The sequence below is a fragment of the Pistacia vera genome, unplaced genomic scaffold (genome assembly GCF_008641045.1).
Source record: "Pistacia vera cultivar Batoury unplaced genomic scaffold, PisVer_v2 Contig206, whole genome shotgun sequence".
Taxonomy (NCBI): domain Eukaryota; kingdom Viridiplantae; phylum Streptophyta; class Magnoliopsida; order Sapindales; family Anacardiaceae; genus Pistacia; species Pistacia vera.
In genome coordinates this window covers 678,183-694,254 of record NW_022196009.1, presented here as the reverse complement: position 1 = coordinate 694,254, position 16,072 = coordinate 678,183, and the positions used below count along the sequence as shown (strand labels likewise).

Here is a 16,072-nt window from a genome sequence, read left to right as displayed (position 1 = left end):
AGTTTCTCAGCACTTCACATTTGTCGTTTCCATTTTTTGTTCTTTTTCAACTTTCTAAGAAGCGCACTGTAAAATTGGAAATGAGAAATACCTGAAATCACACCCCAAATTACAAATACGGTGGGTTGTTTCAGTGATTAACGACACATGGTCCTTTCTTATACGAGTCTATTATACGGTATTATTGTGGACCTCCAAGTACAGCCGTTCGATTGATGAAACTGTTACAATTAGTCAATGTTTTCTTGAACCTTTTCTCTAACCATCCTGAATTGGAGTTCTTAAAATAAATAATTAACTATTGTGTGCATAATTATAAAAATTGAGTTAACAATCCCCGGTTAGCTAAAAGCAAAGTAGTTTAACAGATGCGATAACATGGTTAGGGTGGCTTAGCTTGTGCCGATTACTGGAATTATTTCACGAGGAAAATACAAGTACATAATGCAAATGATAATTGGTTTAATAGACGATGTCATCAGGTCTGGCAAGGAAAATACAAATACATAATGAAAAGGATAATTGGTCTAATAGACGATGTCATCAGGTCCGGCAAGAAATCTGTAAGCGAAGTAGGAACCAGCAACCAAAAGCGGCACAAAGAACTCAAAAAGAGTGGCGGATTTAAGTTTTCCTTCGTTCTTGATGACATAAGCTTCCATTTCTTTCTTTTTAGTTTCCTGGAAGGAAGGAGTGTCTTTAATGGTGTAACCTTGGAGAACACCCACCTGATATTTGAGGAGCATGGTCTGAGCCGCCTTGCTGTGTCCGATATCCTCAAATTGCTTCGTTGCGTCTTTCCCTGCCGACTCTATCAGCACCTCTTCTCCACCTGGGTGTTCTGCGAGGAACTTTGTCACGTTCAGTACCTATTCAAACATTTCCATCCATGTTAGTTCATTATCTACCCAAAAACAAATCCAGTTTCATAATGTGTGTACAGAAAGAGAGATGGAATTACTCTGCCATTGATGACAAACCAGCAATCTTTCTTTGAATTGTGCTGGGCAACCTGTGAAAGCGTGAAAATTTTGTTTTCTGCCATGTTTTCTTGGGATTAGCGGGGACTTCGTGCTGGTGTTTGTGCTACGAGTGAGCGAGCAAATTTAAGTGATAAAAGTTGGGTGCTGAAGAGATGGTTGGGTTTTCACTTTTCAGCACGCCAACTACCACCGTTCATGAGGAAGAGGAAGGTGAGGCACGTGAGGACCAACAAAATTTGGTCCTCCTCTTTCTTTGAGTTTGACCTATGGGTGACCATAGAATACGAATTAGCCTTCTTAATCCCTGCTCTACCATTACACTTGAATGAGACAAAGGGACACTTACCTGAATTTGGTATATAAAATTATTGACATTAAAACATTTAGAATTTAATTACGTTCTTATTTTAAGAGCAGAGATTATGAGAAGAGTGACATGTTTATTTTCTTTAATTAGTAACTTATTAACAGCAATGTCTAATGTAGTAGACTTAAGATTTAAGATACTATATTGGTTGCTAGAAAAAAAGGGAACCAGGATGAATTCATTTATTAGATACATCTCACTTAGAAGAATTTTCAAACCAACAGATTTTTTTTTCTTTAAGGAGGAAACATTAACTTAAACAAGAGTAGCTTAACCTTAACAGTTGTCCTGCGGAAAGATTAAGAAAATTTTCAAGCTGACAAACAACATCCGGAGCTAGCCAGCCTGATAAGTGGTAAGCAAATTTTGAAATTCTGTTGCTTTCATGATTCGCAGGTCATAATAATCTTTAAAAGTGTATTTGATCTCAATATTGTTGAAGTGGCTGGGCTAATCACAACTGATAGACTTGTTTGGGTTTTTATGTCATCAAAATTTAAAAAATACAGTTTACGGAGGAGACACTGAAAAAATGTTTCACTTTGCAAATTATAAATTGGTCTACGAAGTTTCATAAAGGTACGCAACGAAGAGGTCAAAAATGGCGCAGTCACAAGTAAACTTACATATCAGAACACAACTTTCTAAAACAAACAATTTTCAGTTTGTCAAACATAAAAAACAGAACCCAGGATCAAAGGGAAGATATGTAAATTATAAACCAAGGGATAGATATAAACATGATTCCAAAGACATGAATAGCTATCCTTCCACCTCCAGGCCGGCTTATTTATAAAATTTACCAAAAAAACATCCTTATCTTTCACCAGAATGATAGGATTCTAAACAGTATGTACCGTAGACATACAAAAGCCAATAAGTATATGGTCTTCTTCCCACAATCAAGACTAAGCGACAAACTGAACCCTAAATACACAAAAATATGCTTTCACGTCTCTCCAACCAGAACTCTTTGTTTGCTCTATGAAGCATCCTTCATAAGATTAAAAGTTATTGTGAATTATGTACTTTATGCTTGCTTTCTGATATATCTTTAAATTCCTTTCCATCTCTCTGCTCATTTCTCCCAAATTCCAAGCCCTGGAAAGTGACCCTTGATGATCGATACTGACTCCCGAAAGCAGTGCCAAAACCCCAACCAAGGCCTAAGCCAACCCCACAGCCCCCACCTTCAAAACCAAATTGTAATGTTACTAACGTGTCCAACAAGATGGATTATATGCAGATATCATAAAATCAATTAAACAGAGATAAGCACGATAAATTAACAGGAAATTTTCTCAAAAAGAAGAAAACATTCATATTATACCTGCACCAAGGCCCAACATATTTAATGGCATGCCTGTGAAAAGGAAGCATAACATATTAGCAAATGTGATGCTTGGAAGCGGAATATGAACTTATTGTAATTAGAATCTTTAACAACAATAAGTTTAAGAAAGAACAACCATCAAATACATTATATAACATATGATGCGATAACTAAGAGAACACCAAAAATTATGCGATACATGATTTTCATGAATTTATCAAATCACAAAATAGAAAGTCGAAGGTTGTTCACGTTTTTGTACTCAGTGGACAGGAGCCATGATTTTAGCCGAATTACATAACTATGAGATTATAGAATTGTGTCAAAGAAAAACATGAAAAGCCCAACAACAAAAGCACTTTCCAAGTAAAATATAAATTACTTGTTCCCTATAAAAGAAAATGGAGAATTTAAAATCCTGGCTCATCATTGGCACTAGATATATGGTGGAAAAGGATTCAGTTATTAATTTTTACACGTCCCCAAATTCTGACATGCTACGACTCTTCCCAAAACAAACTAACAGGGTTTAGATGCCTTCAATAGACAGTTTGAAATATCAATCTTCAGAACTTTTGTATATTAGATGACAAAGTAATAAATTTCCAAGAAGGCAACACTGTTTTAATTGGGTTTTGTATCGCATAGTTTGCTGTGTGAAAAAAAGGACCACATACAATATTCTACAACTATTTAAGCACAAACCTTTTACAGTCATTTATACTTTGTGGTAGAAAGAAATAGGATAAACGAAGGCCATACCCCTGTTTGGTTGGAATGAGATTATGCAAGGAAAGGGTGAAGAAAAAAGTACAAAAACTTCAAACCACCAAAGCTATTCCTTCTCTAAACAAGTAGAAAGAGAATTAATTGGAGAATAAAGAATAATTTCATATTTTACCCATATCCTTCATAATAATGACATATATGAATACATATATAAAACTTCAACATATCAGTATACAGCAATTAAATTAGCATATAATCACTTCTCTCATTAAAGAATACTAAACAGTTAAAAAGTGATAATCATCTTCTCTTTTCCTTCTAAGTTCCAACCAATTGACCTAACGGATGGGAAAATGATAATCATCATGTTCCCACTTCCTTCATTGACACAACATACGAAAGGAAGACCGAGTCCCTTTTGTTTGTTTCCGTTTTACTTCCCCTTAAATCTCCAGACACCCAAACGCATACAATCTATATATATATATATATGATATTCTTCTAAAATTTGAGGTTGTTAACTTTTAAAAGTTACTGAAAATATTGCAAAAAAAACAGGAACATGCAACAAATTGCAAATCCAAATGTGAAGAAACCTTAACAACATCACGAATTAACAGTTAATTGATATGAAACAGACCTCCAAAACCCCAGCCTACACCGAACCCGCAACCCACGCCGAAACCTGAAAAATAAGCACACTCGATAGGTTGTTTCTACATAATTTTACGATTAATGTTTACAATAAATCCTAATAAGCATACCGAATCCAACACCAACTCCATCGAAGTTTGTAAGCACCATTATTTTTGCTGCCAAAGAAGTTATTATAAGCAACCAAATCCGAAAACAGAAGAACTAGAAAAGAGAGTTGTAAATTGTCAGACAAACAAACAAACTAGCATATATTAGTGATACTTACAAGTCTGCAAGAGGCGTGAAAGAAAACTGAATTACAAACTATGCAATTTCGTCTTGCAACAAAGCAAAAGGGGAAGGATGAAAAATAATCTGGTCGTTTTTTTCAATAACTAGTAAATTCATCCTTTTAGTTAACAGAGGATTTAGGATTCCGTTATTACTACATAATATTTAACGTAAAGACAAAAACACCCTTAAGCGTAGAATAAGTTGGTTTGACAACGCAAAACCAAGATAAGTTTTATCAATCAACCAATAACTTTCTTCAAACACTTCTAATGCACAAACCAATTCGCCAAAATCGACCCACAACTCTCTTCAAACACCTTGGATGCATCAACCCAATTCAACAAGACTCAAGCTCATGCTCAAAGCATTATTCACAATAAACATAACAGAACTCAACCCCATTTTAAAAAATTCATTAGTTTTAAACAAGCATCGTTATCATGGCAATTATTCTCGAGAACAATTAAATAAGAAATTCACAAACATAACATGTGAAAGAGAAGAGAAAAAGCAAATAGGAAATTTATGAACATAAATGTGTACGAGAAGAGAAAAAGAAAGACTTGCAAATAGAAGGTGGAGGCTTGGGAATTTGGAGATATAGCAAGTGATAAGTAGTGGCGGCCTTGGGTATTCTCTCTGGTTGTGAAAAGAAAAATTGGGTTTGTGTCGATTAAGTAATCAAATGGACACAAATGCCGTTACTCTGTTAAATGGATCTAACGTCTGTTAGCCGTGCACTATTTTGATAGTTTTAAGAAGAGTTATCCCCGACTGAGAGCAGAATTAAACATGGTGAATGATATCTCTGGACTCATAGACCTGACCGATTAGGTGTCGGACTTTTTGTTTACTAATTTTCCTTCTTTTTGAAAACAATAAAAAGGAGAGTAATGTTCTTGCCTCAAATTTTATTTTCAATTGATTTAAAACTTAGAAAACAATCATTTTTGTCTTTATAAAATAGAGTATATTAATATAATAGAAAAAATTAATACGCTTAATTTGTGCTATTGATCACGTAAATCAATTACTCATGTTATTGAAATTGATATATACTTACTTTATAAGATAACTATAATATATAACATATTGTTATGCTTAAAAAATCAAGACTAACATAAGCTTACATCAACAAGAGTCAATCAGAGTTCAATAAGGTTTTGTGCCTTCTAGACATTGTCACGTCGTGCAAAGATAGAAAAGGTATGACTATCGTTAGTGTGGTAGGTGAAAACCAAGCTTGTGAGTGGTTAGGGATTGTTCACCTGCCCAAACCCTATGCGATTTAAGGATGTTTTCCACGCAGACAGCCAATGGGAAGCGGGTTAGGAATTATACTACACTTGCCCGATTATAGAATCACGATTACTAACTTGAATTCCCCAACTATAAATAGATGACTCCTATCTCATCTACGAGATTGACTCATCTTTAGTCTTCAAAAGCAGACTCTCTCTCTCTCTACATTTAAATTCTCACTAGATTGTAATTCAGCTCGCTGTACGCGACCTGACTGTGATCATCTATTAATACAATCATAATAGATGTATGATTCGCTTTTGAGTATCTGAACTACTCTTAAAACCGCTTCTCATTTATTCTTTCATTGCACATTTTCATATCACGTGTAATTTTTTAGTCCGTTTACCATTTTATACGTGCGAGTCATTGATGTTAAAAATCAAGCATCAATATATAAATAATTGTTTCATGTTATACACATGTTTAATAAAAATTGAAAATATTTCATTTAGCGTACAGTTAATAAATGATTAATGCACAAATTAAGATCTTTAAATAGAATTTCGTAATTAATCTTTTACTATGTGGTTATAATTCATGCAGAGACCCAAACCAAAATTGGTTGATTTTGTTAAAGATGTAACCGTAAATGGTTATTTTCTTTAAATTATTAGGTGGCATTAAAATAACGATGAAGATGTAATTATATCACATGATTGACGTGGTGAGACTGATGATGGTATTCATATAAATCAGTGTTTCACCTACTAGTCCGGTGTTTGTTGAAGATGAGAACAATTATAAGTGGCGTGGTGTCATTTATCATCATCTAAAAAGACAATAACACCCTGGAGATTCCAGATAATTCATCAGGTGTCGCTTACGATCCCATATCCATCTGTCACTCTGTGTTTCTCATTTCATTCTCAGAAAAACCAGTACGTAATTGAACGGACCTTGTCAATTGTAATCACCACAGACTGTTAGCTCCCATCCACCAAAAAGATTTATCATTTAACCAGTTGTTACTTGTTACCATCTATTCTACCCAATTCTCTAATCTGATCATAATGAGCTGGTGGTGGGCTGGTGCTATCGGCGCTGCTAAGGCAACCACTCTCTTCATACAAACTTAATCAATTCTTACTTGTTTCTTTATGATTGACACTCTTTGTTTTCAATTTTGCAGAAGAAATTCGATGAAGATGAACCGCCACGAAGCTTCCAGAGCGTGGGCCTCATAGTGGGCGTCACCGGAATTGTCGGCAACAGTCTTGCTGAGATCTTGCCACTTTCTGATACGCCCGGTGGTCCATGGAAGGTCTACGGAGTAGCCCGACGGCCCAGGCCCAACTGGAACGCTGACCACGCGGTCGAATATATTCAATGCGATATATCCGACCCGGAAGACACCCGAACCAAGCTCTCAGAGCTCACTGATGTCACCCACATATTCTATGTCTCGTGGACGAACCGATCTTCTGAAGCCGAGAATTGCGCAGTCAACGGCTCCATGTTCCGTAACGTTCTCGACGCCATAATCCCAAACGCTCCTAATCTCCGTCACATCTGTCTGCAAACCGGCACAAAACACTATAAGGGTCCTTTCGAGGCGTATGGAAAGGTGGAGCCTCACGATCCACCTTTCACGGAGGATTTGCCCAGGTTAGACGTACCGAATTTTTACTATACTCAGGAAGATATATTGTTCGAAGAAGTAGAAAAAAAAGAGGACTTGACGTGGTCGGTTCACCGACCTGACGTGATATTTGGATTTTCCCCTTATAGCTTGATGAATATTATAGGCAGTTTATGTGTATACGCAGCCATATGTAAACACGAAGGGGTTCCATTAAGATTTCCTGGGACTAAAGCGGCATGGGAGTGTTATTCGATTGCTTCAGATGCGGATCTGATTGCAGAGCATCAAATTTGGGCTGCAGTGGATCCGTATGCAAGAAACGAAGTGTTTAATTGTAACAATGGAGATGTATTTAAGTGGAAGCATTTATGGAAGGTGTTGGCGGAGCAGTTTGGAATAGAGGAATATGGGTTTGAAGAAGGTGAGAGAGTGAAGTTGGAGGAAATTATGAAAGGTAAAGAAGCTGTGTGGGAGGAGATAGTGAATGAAAATCAACTGCAGCATACAAAGTTGGAGGAGGTTAGTGGATGGTGGTTTGTGGATCTTATGCTAAGTGGGGAGGCTCAATTGGCTTGCATGAATAAGAGTAAAGAGCATGGTTTCTTGGGTTTTAGGAATTCCAAGAATTCCTTCCTTACTTGGATTGATAAGGTCAAGGGTTACAAGATTGTTCCTTGAGCACTAGAGTAGTGGAACTCTGAGGTGTATTTGTAATGAAATGCAGCTTGTTCTTTTTTCTTTTGGTGGTTGTAATGAATAAGCATATGAACAATTTGCAGCCAATATGTTGTTGCAGAATTGGTTGTTTCCAAAGCTATTGAATTTTGATTATATTTTGCAATCAGTAGGTTCAATATCAATTGTTAGTGCTTTTGTCATGATAAACAACTGCTTCAAAAAATTGCTTTTCTGGTTGAGGTCTTAAAACCCAATAGTCGGCCCAAAAACATTGGACTTAATTCCCTTGGTACCATTTATAAAACATATTTTGGATTAGGCTTGAAGTTCTTGGTGTTTCTAGAGACCTGAAATTGATTAATGTAAATCAGTTCAACCAGTTTTAGTGGCCATAAACTTGACCTGAATTCACTGCATTTGCATACAATTAATATGAATGCAGGGGCATCGTTTATTTTATTCAGGTGTATATAAATAAATTCCATCGAGAGTTTCCTATTTTAAATGAGAATTTGTCAAAGACTCAACTGTGATTCAATACAGTTGCCTATTGGATCTTTAACGCCACCTTCAGTGCTGATATACTTTCTCCAGATTGATAACAACTGCTTATACAACAGAACAATAATAGTGCCGATACCATACTTTGGCAAAACATTTTATCTAAACAAAAAACCTTATCTAGGAAGAGTATTCCAAATCATATGTAAATAAATTGAGAAATTATATAACTTATTGCAACATTCAATCAACTTGGCACATCAATAATACATAAACTTAGCCATTGTGGTATTATTATACACAAAATTAATATTCAAGGCACGACCTTATAAGCTTTCATTTTATCAATCCAGGTAATAAATGAATTCTTAGAATTCCTAAAGCCAAAGAATCCATGCTCCTTACTCTTATTCATACTATCCAGAAAAGCCGCACCACTCAAAATTATATCAGTGAACCATCCCGCACCAACCTCCTCCAATTTCGTGGGCTGTAGCTGATTCTCTTTCACAATCTCCTCCCATACACCTTCTTTGCCTTTCATAAACTCCACTAAACTCACTCTATCCCCCTCCGGAAATCCATATTCCTCTATTCCAAATTCCTCCGCCAACACCTTCCAAAGATGCTTCCACTTAAAAATATCTCCATTGTTACAATTAAACGCTTCATTTCTTGCATACGGATCCACCGCCGCCCAAATATGTTGTTCTGCAATCAGTTCTGCATCTGAAGCTATTGAGTAACCCTCCCAAGCATCTTTTGTCCCAGGAAATATTAAAGGGATATTTTGGCGTTTACATATGGCTGCATATACACAAAGCGTACCTATAATATTCATGTAACTATATGGAGAAAATCCAAATATTAATTGTGGTCGATGGACGGACCACGTCAGGCCTTCTTTCTTTTCAACTTCTTCGAACAAAATATCTTCTTGAGTGTAGTAAAAGTTTGGAGTGTTTAGCCTGGGCAAATCCTCCGTGAAAGGCGTATCATGAGGTTGGAACTGTGGCGTGCCAAATGAGTCGAAAGCACCCACGTAGTGTTTTGCTCCCGTTTGGAGACAAACGTGTCGGAGATTGGGCGCATTAGGAATCACAGCCCGTAGCACATTACGGAACATGGCGCCGTTGATTTCGCAATTTTCGGCTTCAGTAGATCGGTTGGTCCAGGACACGTAGAAGATGTGGGTGACATCACTGAGTTGTGAGAGCTTGGCCTGGGTATCTTCCCAGTTGGATAGGTCGCACTGGATGTATTCTACAGAACTATCCCGTTCGGCGTACCAGTTGGGCTTGGGCCGTCGGGCTACACCGTAGACCTTCCATGGACCACCGGGCGTATCGGATCGTGGCAAAATTTCAGCAAGACTGTTGCCCACAATTCCGGTTACGCCGACAATCAGTCCCACGTTCTGATAACTTTGCGGTTGCGCGTTCTCGTCAAATTTCTTCTGTAAAATTGAAAAAAAAAATGTTAATTATAAACAAATTAGAATTTATATAGTATAGATGCAAATAAATATGGAGAGAGTTGATCTTGCCTTAGCAGCGCCAACAGCACCAGCCCACCACCAGCTCATTTTGGGTTAGAGATGAGTGTTTACTCGAGCGTTATTGTTATTTTAGAAAGTTTGATGAGAATTTTGGTTCAATTTCGTACTAGTTTAGTTGTTTATTTATATAGGAAAAATGTTTGACGCTAGCAACGGCGTCTCTAACGGAAGACGTGCCGTAAAACAATTATATGTTGACAGGTGTGATTGAAATCTGATTCGAGGAAATTAATAATAAGATTTGATTATTTATACAAAGGCAACAGCACATGCAACCTCCTAACTCCTACTTAGTTTTATTAGTTTATAAATATTAAAGAATTATAAACAAGAACCATGTGTACTTAGGAATTTATAGTGGTCCAAATCATGTTTAGTTCAAAACAAGCATAAATAAAGATTTAAGTGTTTTGAAACTGGCTCACCTGATATTTTATTTTAATATGATATTGATATCTGACTCTTACATAGGCATTTAATTAAAACGATCTCATCCGATTACATTTATATAAACGATACAGACTTGCAAATGCTCATTGCTTGCATCACATCTTTTTCTTGATTAAGATTAACGCAAGTTAGTGGTCAAAGTAGTTGGTGTGGATTTGCTGCCGATTTTCTTCTAGAGAAACCTTCTTATTATTATCTATTTTCTTTGAGGAGATAGGATTTAAACCTTTTTCATCCCTCCAACGTTGAAAATGGTGAAGCTTGTTTTAATATTCAAACATAGGGCCGGCTCAACTGCAACCTAAATCAAATATGAGGTCCAATCTTTTATTCTTATTGGACTCACCCATATCTTATTCATACTATCCATAAAAGCCATACCACTCATTATCAAATCCTTAAACCATCCCGCACCAACCTCTCTTCCAATTTTATGGATTGTAGCTTATTCTTTCTCACAATCTCGTCCCACACACCTGCTTTACTTTTCATAACCTCACTCTCTCCCCCTCTTCAAATCCATATTCCTCGAGCTCGATCCAAAATTGCTCCGCCAATACATTCCAAATATGCTTCCAATCAAACACTTCGTTTCTTGCATACGGATCCTTATTATTTACAATAATGCTACAGAGATTGATTTTTTGCACTAAATTTTTGTATTGAAGGACGTAGTATCCAGTTAGATGCAGCCATGTTGGAGACAATACTCGTCTTTCGTGAATGAATCGTCGTTCAACAATTATGGATGCCTGTCCATATTTGATAGACGATCGTTTATCATGAATGAACGGCTGTCCACCAATTATGGACGAGCGTCTACAAAAATAACAATAGACTCTCGTCCATATTATATGAACATGCATCCATTTCATGTAGACGCCCGTTCATAAAATTTTGAAACACAATATTGGATGACCGTTCATACATAATGGACGGTCATCCATACATAATAGACGATCGTCCATACATAATGGATGGCTGTCCATATCGTCCATTTTATATAAACAGCCATCCATACACAATGGACGGCTATCCATATTGAAATGGACGGGCCAATATTGAAATGTTTGTGGGGTCCACATTTCCATTCACTCCCAACCTTACACAATTCTAAGCATTTATTTTTTTTAATAGCAGGAGCATATTTGATGCCCCATCGGGTGTCCATTTTTTGGGAGTCACAACAATGTGTTTATTTTCTAAGCATTTTTTGTTTAAGTGTATTGGGCAATTGCTCCAGTTACCCACTCATTTTAAATAAGTAATTTTAAGGTTTGTTCTCATTGAAAATGGATGCCTGTCCATATAATATGGACAGCATCCATTTTTTTATATGCACGGGCGTTCATTCGAGGTTGATGTCCGTCCATAGGAAATAGACTCTTGTCCATATAATATGGTCGAGAGTCCATTATTATTTTCGTATGAGATTGGTGGACGGTCGTCCATTCATGATGAACGGTCGTCCATTAAATATGGATGAGTGTCCATAATTGTTGACGACCATTCATACGTGTTTTGTCTTCAACATGATCGTGTCTGATTGGATACCACGTCCTTTGGTATAAAAATTCGATGCAAAAAATCGGTATCTGTAGCATTGTTGTATTATTTAAGCCTACCTAACCTAATGCTAAACCTCATCTTCTCTGTATTATTTAAACATTCTTCCAGTCGGAGCCGCTCCGATTTTGAGTAGGTGAATTGGGTGCAATGCAAATATACCTAACCTTCTAATTTAAGCATTCAAGTAAACGCTGTGGACTTTTAGCTCACACCAATCGAACGCATGTACCAGTAAGTAGAAATCACACGTGAGAGTGATACATGTTCATTCCGCCACTCTGCTACGATCTATATTTGAGGTGGTTTCGACTATCAAGTATTTATCTATTTTCTGATTGTTTACTCGCAAAAACAGCAAATGATGTATTCAAATGCAGATCAGATTTGCGTTTAATTAAATAAGAGCTGGAAGGGTAGTGTTTTGGTCACTGCTGAATAAATAAGGTGGACTGATTGGAAACAATTACTTTCTTTATAGTCATTGTACTATATAGTATATAGGCACATATCAGATCTTACTATTGAATAAGGTTAAAAGAAAACAAGAGTTTTCAGTGGAATATTTGGACACCACCACACATGCTAAGCATTGGATAGAAGATCGGGATAAAACCATTCATTCTTACAAGTGATTACCCTCATTCAATAATTGAAATATATAGTGTACATCCATAGACTATGATATTATATTACAGAACTTTCCTTCAGTTGTTGCTTTAATATCTGAAAGTTTTAGCAAAAATAATTATTAACTTATATAAGGAAGATATCTTTCAGTCACTAATTCACATTGATTGATGATGATTAAGTCAAATTATATTTTCTAGTAAATATTTTACGAAATCAAAGGCTTAAGTGCATAAGGAAACAAGTATGGTTTATGAGCTTAATAAAATACAAACTTAATTCCGTAATATCAAATAACTAACATTAATGATACTGAAAGAAAATATGACTATCCTAGTGATATGACTGCCCATATATGGATAAAAGAGTAACATAACACTTACAAATATTCCATCCAAAGTCTTTTATTCAAAGTGACATATCAAAATATGATTGGATGAATTAATATAAAAATCAACTTAATAAATGTATGTTAAATGAAAGTGAATGATTTTTATATAAATTTATCCAATCATATTTTGATACATCACTTTTTATGAAAGATTTTGTATTGAGTCTTTATTCATCTAATAAAGTTCGAAAAGAACATTGCTCTTAATGGGGGCTTCTGAATCCTAATGATCATACACTTCTAAAATTGTCGCCGATCATCTTGACGACCAAAATTTGTGAACGTAAAAAGGTTTAAGTAACAAAAAGAAAACAGTATAGAATATCAATTAATAGACAACTACATAGACCAGAGAAAAAAGAAAATAGTTCTTTGAAACCAGAAAGCTGAAGTGATCATGTAAGTTAAACTACTTTTATCTTCTTTAGTTTTCTTTTCTTCTTCGATAATATTTTTCAAAGTTTATTTTTATTTTATAAGATATTATGGTCATCATATGCTGCTCAAAGACTAACCCCTTGTATTCATGCATAAATTTACGCCACTTCTACCCTCTAAAGAAGAAACCCTACTACTGAGTAGTTCAAAATCATGGCTTGATGCATGTTATTCCATTTAATAACTTCTACATTAACACCGTCCAAAATTCTAAACTTCTTCGTCAGATCAGACCCACTGCATAAGAATCTGAAACATATATAGCACTATTTTCTCTGGTTTAGCATGAAGTAAATCCATTTACTTTACATTGATCGAGCAACAACAGCTTTCTTTCTTCTTCTTCCCCCTCCTGGCTCTCTCTTACTTCCTCCTTTTACATCAATAGGTTCTTCAAAAATTGTGGACAGACCTGAAAATTTGACAAGCGAAGTGACTTGACAATGTTTGCATATAGATAAATAACAAAAAGTTGGATCAACTTTTGCACGACATGTTAGAGAACAATTAAGAACGACATTAAAGCTGATTGAAGTTCAAATGAAATAGTTTCAATACTTTTGTAGATTCCTTAGAATATAATTGATCAGACTTACCAGATAAGTAGCTTTTTTTCTCCATTACCATCCTCATCATTTCATCGTACTGTTGCTCGTCATTGCTACTCTTACACTCATCATACGGTTCTTGTATTTTATTAACTTGACTGCTTGATATCTTTGACCGGGCATTAGCAAAAATCCACGTGGCATCCATCTGCTTGCTAACCATGCGTGCTGCATAGTATGGAATCTTCGCCCTTTTGGTTGTCTCTGATTTGATGCAGCCGTTAATGAACATTATACAGTCCATCAAGCTTTCGTTAGCCAAACCTTTCATGTCGTAAGCCTGTGATCTTCTCCAAAGGCTTTTACTGTGAGAGTTTGGTGGAGTGGAGAGGCAAAGAGCTCGAGTTGAGTCCCTGATGGCACCATCTGAGTCTCCAAGAAGCAAGTGACACTGAGCTCTATTGCTATAGAGAACCATTCTCTCATTTCTCAGCCTTAATGGGCACACCTCCAGCGCTTCACTATACTTCAGAGCAGCTTCTTCTACCTCTCCTAACCAAAACAAATGTTTTGCTTCTTGTTTAATCAAACCCAGAAAAACCCTTCTTTCTGCCACTTTTTCTTCAGACATCATTTTCTCTCTTTTTCTTTTCTCTACTTTAAGTTCCCATATTTCTTCTAGTGCTTTTTGAAATTTTTTGTTCTTAAATTTCAGTTTGGTTTCTTTAAAATCTAAAAGGAGCGTTCTTGTGATAGCTTCGCCCAAATTTATTCTGTCTGGAAGGCTGCATAATTCAACCAAATCAACAAGGAACAAGGTGGCAGTTTCGAGAACTTTGTACCTCGTATCTGGGTCTTTGAGAAGGAATAGAAGACAATCAATGCCCATATACTGCCAATCATCAGAAGATCTCGAGACATTACAGAGATTTTCTATAACTTCTTTAGATTCAGCAATATTCTTTCTTCCAGTTTTACTGTAGCACAAAATTCTGATGAGTCCAACCCCCGCTGGCGAAGTGTGATTCACCAGTCCTCCCCAAATATAACACAGATCGATTAAGAAATCTTTTTGACAAATGAGATCCAAAGACCTCTCTTTGCAAGCAAAGCAATTCAGTAGGTAGAGAGACCAGCATTGAAGTTGGCTAGCCCACTCCTCAGCCTTCCGGTTCTCCATTTCTAACCCTCCTACACCCCTTGTAAGCAAGTCACTGTGATATTTCAATCTTTTCTTCTTATCCTTGACCCCAACAAAATTAAGATACACAACATCAAGGCAAGTAGAAGCTAACTTCATAGACAGTTTTACCACTTCCTCTTCGTAAACTGCTACTGCATCAAAGGTTTTCTCATAGCTTGCCAGGTGGCCGATTGCTCGAACTGCAACACGTTGCTCCACCCAACTAATCTTTCCTCTTAAGAGCTCCATTAAAGGAGGTATCGCTCCTGACTGCACAGCTTTCTCTGCAAACTCAACTTTGTTCATAGTGTAAGACCCAATGACATGTGCTGCATAATAAGGGATATAAATATTTTGGTCCCTAAGAAGCCAATCTCTATCTTTGATACCTTTGTTGATCAAACTTGCCATGCAATCAAAGATACCCAGGGATGGGAACACAGGATCATTTGGTTGACTCATGGCGATATTCCACAGACCGCTAAGGACCAAAACATGTTCTTGGTCATCTCTGACAGGCATTTCCTTGAAAAATTTTGCTATCCCAACTGTCCTGAGTGGTGAGTCGGGCTCTTTCAGGGTGCAGAAGAAACACCATGAGTTGTTGCACGTCTTCTCCGCTCTCTGATTAGGGACATCGATCTTGGCGGTGACTGTGATGGGATTGATCTTCTCCTTTTTCTTCATAGAATCCATGGTCTAGTGACAAAGGTTTGAGTTTTAGGGTTTTGGAATGTGACTAGTTTGAGGGCATATTTAGATGAAGATTCAAGCGCGGTGAAAAAGATTTTGAAGTGAATGTAAGTGGTACTGAAGTGATACCAAGCGGCGCGATAAAAAAAAAAATTCTATAATATAAAACCGTAGAAGCATTTTCCATATTTGAATGGAGTGATCTAT

General features: G+C 36.5%; 5 protein-coding genes across 5 annotated transcripts; 1 reads left to right on the top strand and 4 right to left on the bottom strand.

Annotated features, from left to right (window-relative positions):
• Positions 1 to 360: 360 nt before the first annotated feature.
• On the bottom strand, positions 361 to 1,121 carry LOC116129052 (cytochrome b5-like). Its single transcript, XM_031414796.1, has 2 exons — positions 962 to 1,121; positions 361 to 869 (listed from the first exon to the last, which is right to left on the bottom strand). Exons 1-2 carry the CDS (start codon positions 1,043 to 1,045, stop codon positions 528 to 530), a joined length of 426 nt encoding a protein of 141 aa, XP_031270656.1. The 5' UTR covers positions 1,046 to 1,121; the 3' UTR covers positions 361 to 527.
• A 980-nt stretch (positions 1,122 to 2,101) lies between these two features.
• On the bottom strand, positions 2,102 to 4,474 carry LOC116129053 (protein TRIGALACTOSYLDIACYLGLYCEROL 5, chloroplastic). Its single transcript, XM_031414797.1, has 5 exons — positions 4,335 to 4,474; positions 4,177 to 4,224; positions 4,053 to 4,097; positions 2,681 to 2,713; positions 2,102 to 2,540 (listed from the first exon to the last, which is right to left on the bottom strand). The coding sequence occupies exons 2-5, from the start codon at positions 4,214 to 4,216 to the stop codon at positions 2,362 to 2,364; spliced, it is 297 nt and encodes a 98-aa protein (XP_031270657.1). The 5' UTR covers positions 4,217 to 4,224; positions 4,335 to 4,474; the 3' UTR covers positions 2,102 to 2,361.
• A 1,941-nt stretch (positions 4,475 to 6,415) lies between these two features.
• On the top strand, positions 6,416 to 8,076 carry LOC116129047 (3-oxo-Delta(4,5)-steroid 5-beta-reductase-like). Its single transcript, XM_031414792.1, has 2 exons — positions 6,416 to 6,696; positions 6,777 to 8,076. The coding sequence occupies exons 1-2, from the start codon at positions 6,658 to 6,660 to the stop codon at positions 7,905 to 7,907; spliced, it is 1,170 nt and encodes a 389-aa protein (XP_031270652.1). The 5' UTR covers positions 6,416 to 6,657; the 3' UTR covers positions 7,908 to 8,076.
• Positions 8,077 to 8,612: 536 nt separating this feature from the next.
• On the bottom strand, positions 8,613 to 10,085 carry LOC116129046 (3-oxo-Delta(4,5)-steroid 5-beta-reductase-like). Its single transcript, XM_031414791.1, has 2 exons — positions 9,955 to 10,085; positions 8,613 to 9,864 (listed from the first exon to the last, which is right to left on the bottom strand). The coding sequence occupies exons 1-2, from the start codon at positions 9,991 to 9,993 to the stop codon at positions 8,722 to 8,724; spliced, it is 1,182 nt and encodes a 393-aa protein (XP_031270651.1). The 5' UTR covers positions 9,994 to 10,085; the 3' UTR covers positions 8,613 to 8,721.
• A 3,661-nt stretch (positions 10,086 to 13,746) lies between these two features.
• Positions 13,747 to 15,868, bottom strand: LOC116128994. The gene is made up of 2 exons (XM_031414734.1): positions 14,038 to 15,868; positions 13,747 to 13,853 (listed from the first exon to the last, which is right to left on the bottom strand). Exons 1-2 carry the CDS (start codon positions 15,866 to 15,868, stop codon positions 13,747 to 13,749), a joined length of 1,938 nt encoding a protein of 645 aa, XP_031270594.1.
• Between the last annotated feature and the right edge of the window lie 204 nt (positions 15,869 to 16,072).